Source organism: Protobothrops mucrosquamatus, unplaced genomic scaffold (assembly GCF_001527695.2).
Source record: "Protobothrops mucrosquamatus isolate PMUCROS unplaced genomic scaffold, P.Mucros_1.0 scaffold5196, whole genome shotgun sequence".
Classification (NCBI taxonomy): domain Eukaryota; kingdom Metazoa; phylum Chordata; class Lepidosauria; order Squamata; family Viperidae; genus Protobothrops; species Protobothrops mucrosquamatus.
Genome location: NW_015391064.1, coordinates 104230 through 112934, shown reverse-complemented (window position 1 = coordinate 112934; position 8705 = coordinate 104230). Strand labels below are relative to the sequence as shown.

The following is an 8705-nucleotide window of genomic DNA, read 5'->3' as shown; positions in this document are numbered from 1 at the left end:
TCTCTCCTTCCTTCCTTCCTCCTTCCTTTTTTCTCTTTCTTTCCTTCTTTCTTTCTCTTTCTTTCTCTCTCTCTCCTTCCTTCCTTCCTCCTTCCTTTCTCTCTCTCTTTTTCTTTTTTTTCTCTCTCCTTCCTTCCTCCTTCCTCCCTTCCTTCTCCTTCCTTCCTTCCTTCCTTCCTTCTTTCTTTCTTTTTCTTTCTTTCTTTCTTTCTCTCTCTCTCTCCTTCCTTCCTTCCTTCCTTCCTTCATCCCACAATGTCTCCCTGGCGGAAGGACCCGGCGCTCAGGGATCCCAGAGCTCATCCATCCTTACTGCCAATTCCCAGGCTGGGGCCAATGCTGCGGGGTGTGTGTGTGTGGATCTTTGCACCTGGGGGGGGGGGGCGAGACCTGCTCAGGGAAGGGAGCCAAACCTCCCCTATGCAAGACACAAATCTGGGGGGGGGGCCCTGGGTGGACAAAGGGCTCAGCACAGACTTGGAGAGCTGTGAATGTGTGAAAAAAAAGGGCATCTAATGAAGGGCACCCCAAAAGCTGAAAAACCGTAATCTGTCATTATGGGCAGTCCTCAGTTTGCAACCCTTTAGGGACCACTGTTCAGAGTTACAACAGCACTGAAAAAAGTGACAGGACCGTTTTTCCCACTTAATGACCGTCGCAGCCTCCCTGGGGGGGTCACGTGATTCAAATTCAGACTCTTGGCAACTGATTCGTACTTGTGACGGTCGCGTCGTCCCGGGGTCACGTGATCCCCTTTTGCGACCTTCCGACAAGCAGAGTCAATGGGGAATCCCGATTCGCTTAACGACCCCGTGATTCACTTAAGAACTGCAGTGATTCGCCTGATCGCTGTACCAGGAAAGGACGTAAAATGAGACACAAAACTCGCTTAGCGTCCTTGCCCAGATGGGCTGGCTGCCAAGGGCGGCTTCTGCCAGATTTATATATCGAACTTACACCGTTGCTCAACTCAGATCCGTTACTGTGGGAGGCTGATGAGATCAAATCCCCACAGGCAGTCCTCAATTTACAACAGTTCTTTTAGTGACCGTTCAAAGTTGCAAGGGTGCTGACTCATGACCGTTTTTCACACCTACAACCGTCGCAGCCTCCCCGGGGTCACACAATCAGAGTTCAGATGCTTGGCAACCGACTTGTACTTGTGACGGTCGCAGTGCGTCCCTGGGTGACGGGATCCCCTTTTGCAACAACCCAAGTCAACGGGGGAAGACGGGTTCGGTTAACGACCGTCTTACAAACTTAACATCTGCAGTGATTCACTTAACAACGGTGTCAAGAATGTTCGTAAAATGGGGCAATGAACAAGTGTTTCACTTAACAGAAATTTTGGGCTTCATACTGAAGTCGTACGTCAAGGACGACCCGTATAGGAAAATTATGACATATTTAGCAGATGAGGAAAAACAACAATCAACACAACCATGTGATTGGGGGGGGGGTTTCATCTCGAGCGGTGTGCCTCCATTCCTGCAAGGGCAAGAGGCGTGGACTTCAACTCCCAGAATTCCCCAGCCAGCCAATCCATGACTTCTGGCTGGGGAATTCTGGGAGTTGAAGTCCACACCTCTCACCCTTGCAGGAATCAAGGACGGGTTTAGGGGGGGGCAAGCTGTCCTTTTGAGTTAGTTCGTGCTTCGGTGCATCTGCCGACCCAGAACTCGGTTCATCCAGGCATGACACGTGTCGTGGGAGTGCAGCAATGCGAGAGGGGGCCAGGGAGGAGAAAGCGCCTCCTGCTCCACAACTTCCCTGCCTTCTGCACCGCTCCCCTGCCCTTCTTCCGAGATCCGTGCAAGCCGCTAAACCGGTGGCACGCGTTCGCACGTACCGCCAGGACACGCGTCGCCGCGCGGCGGTGCCAATCCTCCCCCGCTCCCGCCCCGCCCCTCTCGCTTCCCCCTCCCTCCCGCAAAGCAGCGGGATGACGTAGAGACGTGGGCGTGGCTGGGAAGCGATGGCGTCAGCTGCGCAGGCGCACTAGCAGCCCCGAGGTGGCCAAGATGGCGGCGCCCGTGGCGGCGGCGGCAGGAAGCGCCGGGGCGCCGGAGGAGCTCGAGGCGCCGGCAGCGTCAGTGGCGCCGGCAGCAACGGCGGCGGCGGCGGCGGGGCCTTCGCGTCCGGCGCGGCTGCCGCTGTCCCGGGTGAAGGCGCTGGTGAAGGCCGACCCAGACGTCAGCCTGGCCAGCCAGGAGGCGGTCTTTGTCCTGGCGCGCGCCGCGGTGAGTGGGCGGGGCGGCGGCCCCCGGGCCAATCAGGAACCGGATTGCCTCCGCGAGGGGCGTGGTTTTGCTCTCTCTCTCTCTCTCTCTCTTGTTTTCCCCTGCTCGGGCCGCCAGAGGGCGCAGCTGACGCTCCTCGCAGACTCCGAAGAGGCTCCGAGGCTGGGATGGGGCGCCACTCGGAGATCCCGGGCGGGAAAGAGACAAATGCTGCGCTAAAGAGCAGCTCCGGCTCAGCGGAGACTCGTGCAAGCAAAGCAACCAGCTCAGCAAGCAGACAAAAGTCCAGCTCTAAGCTGCGGAGATTCTCTTGTGCTGCCAATGGGGACTTTTGGCTGGTGGCAGCCTCTTTGCCCGGCCTACCTTGCAAGGAGGAGGCTGTGTTGGCCATTGTGGGGGCCAGGCTTGCTGAGCCAAGTAGGACCAAGAGGCGGGAGCTCCCTTGCAGGGAAGCAGACCCCAAAGTCACCCCCCCCCGAGTGCCTCAGGCTGCCCTTTGCCAGCTACGGGGGGGGGGGGGGGTTGTCTCGGAGGCTGGGAATTTCCCTGCTTCCTCAAAGCACCCTCCCACCACTAGGGACCGCTCCCCTTGGCATCTGCAATGGAGCCATTCAGTGTTTCTTGGCTGATCTGTCTCTTCCTCCCCCCCTTCTGCCTCCCCAGGAGCTGTTTGTGGAAACCATCTCCAGGGACGCCTTCCTCCACACCCAGCACGGAAAGAGGAAGACCCTGCAGAGGAAGGACCTGGGTGGGTCAGCCGCCCCCTCCCCCCTTCTCCTCCTCCTCTGCCTCCTCCGCTCTTCACAAACTCCCCCCCCTCCCTTCCAGCACTGATGATGTTACCTAGCTGGGTCAAGAAAGGTCTGCACGGAAACAGTCAAGCTCAGAGAGCACCAAGGACCCCACAATCTTCCTCCTCCTCCTCCTCCTCCTCCTCCTCCTCTCTTCTAGCACTGATGATGTTACCTAGTTGGGTCATGAAACGTCTGCAAGGAAACAGTCAAGCTCAGAGAGCACCAAGGACACCACAGTCCTCCTCCTCTTCCTCCTCCTCCTCCTCTTCTCCTCCTCCCCCTCCCTTCCTCCCCTCCTCCTCCTTCTCTCCTGCTTAAGCAGGGGGCTGGACTAGAAGATCTCCAAGGTCCCTTCCAGCTCTATTCCATTCCTCATCCTCCTCTTCACAACCCCTCCCTTCTAGCACTGATAATATTTCTGCCAGAAAACCACCAAGCTCAGAGACCACCAAGCATCCCACAGTCCTCCCCCTTTTCCCCCACCACTGACCCACGGCTGGTTAAGGGGTCAGCAAGGACTGGGCCCGTGCAGCTTGGCTACTGCAGGGCCAGCTGAGCCCACCGATCATTTGGGGAGGGGGAGCTTTCATTCTGAAGGGGGTGGGCCAGAGATAACCCCCCCCCTCCCTTTCCCAGCCTCTCACGTTTCTCCGGTTCCCATGAAATGGCCTTCATTTGTGGGTTGGTCATCCATCCGGTCTGCAGGGCGCCTGGCTCTCTCCCCTGAGTGGGTCTGGGCCATGGCAAAAAAAATCCCCTGGGGGGGCAACGTTTCCACCCCGCCAACTGCTGCACACAAAAGCTTGTGTCTTTCAGTAAAATGTGGAGGTTAGATACGGTGCTGAAGGAGTCCATTTTTCCCCAAAAAAAATCTTGCTTTTCGCTTGTTTTAGTTGTGTGCTTTAGGGCTCTGAGCTATGTTTATTTTAGTTTTCTGACCCGTGAATTTTTATTTGTGATTGTTTTGCCACACAGTTTTTTATTATATTTTTTTATTTTGTTCTAAATTTCCTGGAGTCAAAACAATTCGACATCATGCCAACTAACAGCACATCTTAATTTTTTTAAAAAAATGGGTGTTGGTTTTTCCTCCTGCAGACAACGCCATCGAAGCCCTGGATGAGTTTGCCTTCCTGGAAGGTAAGGATACTGTAAAAGACGTAAAAGAAAATATTTGTTAGTGCCCAGATCAGCCAAAGAAACCACCTTCAGGGTGGGGGGTTGTCATTAACGGCCCTATTAAAAGCTTTCACAGGGCCTGTCAATCATCATACTTTGGGGCTGGGATAAAAAGGAGCATAAACAATATATTGGTTTCCAAAAAGGATTGGACTGATTAATGGAGGTTGTGGGGCTGTCCCCAAAGGCTGGTGGGCCATGGGGAAGACTGGCTAATGGACAAGAAGGATTTCCCAAACTTGGCAATTTTTCAGACCTCAACTCCAGAATCCCCTAGTCAGCTTGCTTTAAGATGGGTGTGGACTGCAACTCCCAGAATCCTCCAGTCAGCTTACTTTAAGATGGGTGTGGACTGCAATGCCCAGAATCCCCCAGTCAGCTTGCTTTAAGATGGGTGAACTATAACTTCCAGAATTCCCCATCAAAAATGCTTTAAAATGGGTGGACTGCAACTCCCAGAATTCCCCAGTCAGGATGCTTTAAGATGGGTGGACATCAATTCCCAGAATCCCCCAGTCAGCATGCTATAAGATGGGTGGACTTTAATTCCCAGAATCCCTCAGCCAGCTTGCTTTAAGATGGGTGAAGTTCAACTCCCAGAATCCTCCAGTCAGCATGCTATAAGATGGGTGGACTTCAACTCCCAGAATCCCCCAGCCAGCATGCTTTAAGATGTTGGGATTCAGCCAGTTCGCACTACTTCGGCAGAACCGGTAGTTAATTTTTTGTTGTCCAGGCCCGGAATGGACTTCCGGAAGCGGCATCCACACAGAGAACCGGTTGTTCACCTATTTGAATCCCACCACTGGTGGGACTGCAACTCCCAGAATCCCCCAGTCAGCTTGCTTGAAGATGGGTGTGGACTGCAACTCCCAGAATTCCTGCTGGCTGGGGAATTGTGGGAATTGAAGTCCACCCGTCTTAAAAGATTCCAGTTTTGAGAAACCCTCACCTGGGCCTAGCTCCAGAAACTGTTGGCTGCTTCTTCTCCTCCTTTCCGACACTGTTTGTCCTGTTTCTGGACACCGAGGGTCAAAATCTGAATAAACCCCTCAAGAATTTAAGCGGTGGAAGCTACTCCAGTTAAACGGACAGGAGGCCAGCCGGATAACACGATAGCACAGGGGTAGTCAATCTTGGCTCTTTTATGACGCGTGGACTTCAACTCCCAGAATTCCTGAGCCAGCTTTGCTGGCTCAGGAATTCTGGGAGTTGAAGTCCACGCGTCATAAAAGAGCCAAGGTTGACTACCCCTGCGATAGCAGAAGGAAGCGGAGAAATGATATATTTTGCCAAGGGGAAGAATGGAATTCTCAAAAATGTGTTTTTTTTGGGGGGGTGGGCTTCCAGGAACGCTGGACTGACCCGCTTGGAAGACGCATCCCCGGAAGGAAAGACTGGCGCTGCCTCTCTCTTCGCCCGCCAAGGAAGACCCTCCGAAAGACCCCTTTTGTATAGGCCCAGTTGTGTGATTTGTACATACGCGGTGTAATTTCTCTCAATACATACATGTTTTTCCACATCCGTTTTGTAGTCTGGGTTTTGCATTTATCTGTGGGCATCCACACGGGCGAGGCCTGCCCTCCGGTGCCCGGGTCTGGGGGGAAGCCAGACTTCTTTGGGGAGGGGGGGGGATCTCAGCTGCTGCCTTCTTCCTCCTCCCTCCGCCCCGCGTTTCCTCTTCGGATGCCAGCAGGCAGCTTCGTTCTGCCTTTGCTGGTGGGAAGGGTCTCTGTCTTCAAGCATGTTGCTGACGCTGCCCCCTCCCCTCAGCCTGGCACTCCTGGGCCAAGGAAGGTGGTGCCACGTCACCCGCTTCTGCCTGGTCCCTTTTTGTCAGCCTGATTTTTCCCAAAGGGAAGAGGAGGTGCGGGGGGGGGTGGAGTGGGCCCTGGTTTCAAAACCCTCCCCAAGGAAGACCCTTCCTCTGGTGCAGGAGGGGGCCTGTAAAAGTCAGGGAGGGAAGGAATGAGGAGCCTGAGGGGGGGCAACTTTACCCCCCCCCCCCATCATTGGCATGGCCTCCTGCTGGAGGGTGGCAGAGGGCCAGTTTGGCCTAGGCCAGGGGTGGGCAACCTTGGCTCTTTTATGACTGGTGGACTTCAACTCCCAGAATTCCTGAGCCAGCCATGCTGAGGGGAAAGGGAGAGGTTTCCATGCTGAGCCATGCTGGCTCAGGAATTCTGGGAGTTGAAGTCCACCAGTCATAAAGCGGCCTAGGCCAGAGGTAGGCAACCTCGGCTCTTTTATGACTCATGGACTTCAACTCCCAGAATTCCTCAGCCAGCATGGGGGAAACTTTGGCCCCTTCATGACTGGTGGACTTGGTTTAATTTGGTTTTATCTGGTGGGGGTTGTAAATATGTCTATGTTTTTAAATATGTTGTGAGCCGCCCTGAGTCCCGTTGGGAGAAGGGCGGGATATAAATCAAAATAAATAAATAAATAAATAAACTCCCAGAATTCCTGAGCCAGCCATGCTGAGGGGAAAGAGAGAGGTTCCCAAGCTGAGCCTTGCTGCCTCAGGAATTCTGGGAGTTGAAGTCCCCGCGTCATAAAAGAGCCAAGGTGGCCTACCCCTGGTCTAGACTGACATGATTTGGAGCAGCAGTTGAATAAAAAGAAAAAAAAATAGCCAAGCTATGAAGGATACACTGTGAAGGACGAAGCACTGGCAATTTATTGGTACCAACAAGGTCTTATTATTTAAAGGCCCATACTTGAATCCTGCTATAATCAAAGCAACAGGAGAACAGAGTTGGAAGGGACCTTGGAGGTCTTCTAGTCCAACTCCCTGCTCAAGCAGGAGACCCTATACCAGGGGTAGGCAACCTTGGCTCTTTTATGACTCGTGGACTTCAACTCCCAGAATTCCTGAGCCAGCATGGGGGAACTATGGCCCCTTCATGACTTGTGGACTTCAACTCCCAGAATTCCTGAGCCAGCGTGGCTCAGCTTGGAAACCTCTCCCTTTCCCCTCAGCATGGCTGGCTCAGGAATTCTGGGAGTTGAAGTCCACAAGTCATAAAAGAGCCAAGGTTGCGTACCCCTGGCCTAGTGGTTAGGGCCGAAGCAGACCCTTCTTCTTCTAGGGCAGTGTTTTTCAACCTGGGCCACACTTTTAAGATGGGTGGACTTCAACTCCCAGAATTCCCCAGCCAGGTTGAAAAAGACTGCTTGAAGGTAGCAAAAAACATCCGACTCCCAAATTCGATTCAAAAGGCAGAAGCTCACAAAGGTGGGCTAACCAAAGACCCCCGCCCGCCTTTTAAAATTCCATTCTGTTTCTTCCACCCCATTGGCATGCCTACTGGGCAAATTGAGGAGAAGACCGCCTCTCAAAAGCCACAGGAGACCCCCCCCGACTTTGTGCCCATTGAGTTGGCATTTTGATGCCCAGTGTGCTTGCATCATCAACGCGGGCAGTGGGCAAGGCCTCCGGAGCGCCTGTCTTATGCCCGTCTCCCCAGGGCAAGCAAGAGAAACTCCATGGAGCACAAAACGTGGGGCCATCCTAAAATGAACCTAAAATAATAATAGAAAATGAAATGAAATAAATAAAAAATAAAATAAAAGTAAAATCTATATAAATAAAAATGTAAATGTTCGTTTGTTCAAAATCTTAAATCTCCGAAAGTTCTTCACTGATTGCTTTGAAATTTTGACACAACGTTGCATTGGTACCTATATTATATAGATGTCACACCTGTGACAGGTAAAAAACATGCTTTTTTTAAAAAAACGGCGCCATCTGTCGGACGCTTTGAAATTGCCATTGAACATGCAATTCATTGAAACTCCCACGTGCAACGTTTCCAAAGCATCCGGCATGAGAAAAGTACTGCAGAAATGCAAACTTATTGTTTGGGATGAATGCACAATGGCACATTGAGACTGAGCCACAGCAAATAAAACAAGTAAAAAATAAAATGAAATAGCAGCTGTGGCCAGGGGGGCGTTTTACCGGGTACGCCTGGTACGCCAGTTGCGGCCTTTTCTGGACCGGGATGCTTTGCGCACAGTCACCCATGCTCTTGTTACCTCCCGCCTGGACTACTGTAATGCTCTCTACATGGGGCTCCCCTTGAGGAGCACTCGGAGGCTCCAGCTAGTCCAGAATGCGGCCGCGCGGGCGGTGATGGGAGTGACTCGTCGCTCCCATGTAACACCGCTGCTGCGCGAGCTGCACTGGCTGCCTGTGGCCTTCCGAGTGCGCTTCAAGGTGTTGATTATCACCTTTAAAGCGCGCCATGGCATCGGACCTGGTTACCTCCGAGACCGCCTTCTGCCTCCGATTACCTCCCACCGGCCGATACGCTCCCACAGAGAGGGCCTCCTCAGGGTGCCGCCAACCAGACAGTGCCGGTTGGCGACCCCCAGGGGGAGAGCCTTCTCTGTCGGAGCGCCCACCCTCTGGAACGAGCTGCCCCCAGAGATCCGGGTGATTCCGGATCTCCCCTCCTTCCGCCGCGCCCTCAAGACCTGGCTGTTT

The 8705-nt window shown here is 53.4% G+C and overlaps 1 protein-coding gene across 1 annotated transcript; it reads left to right on the top strand.

Moving 5' to 3' along the window:
• The first annotated feature begins 2021 nt into the window (after positions 1-2021).
• On the top strand, positions 2022-5728 carry POLE4 (DNA polymerase epsilon 4, accessory subunit). Its single transcript, XM_015828984.1, has 4 exons — positions 2022-2240; positions 2904-2988; positions 4133-4174; positions 5564-5728. Exons 1-4 carry the CDS (start codon positions 2022-2024, stop codon positions 5575-5577), a joined length of 360 nt encoding a protein of 119 aa, XP_015684470.1. The 3' UTR covers positions 5578-5728.
• The last annotated feature ends 2977 nt before the right edge of the window (positions 5729-8705 follow it).

Coding starts and splice junctions, on each gene's coding strand:
- POLE4 (XM_015828984.1), top strand. CDS start 2,022: ATGGCGGCGCCCGTGGCGGCGGCGGCAGGAAGCGCCGGGGCGCCGGAG. Junction 2,241..2,903: donor TTGTCCTGGCGCGCGCCGCG/GTGAGTGGGCGG, acceptor CTGCCTCCCCAG/GAGCTGTTTGTGGAAACCAT. Junction 2,989..4,132: donor CCTGCAGAGGAAGGACCTGG/GTGGGTCAGCCG, acceptor TTCCTCCTGCAG/ACAACGCCATCGAAGCCCTG.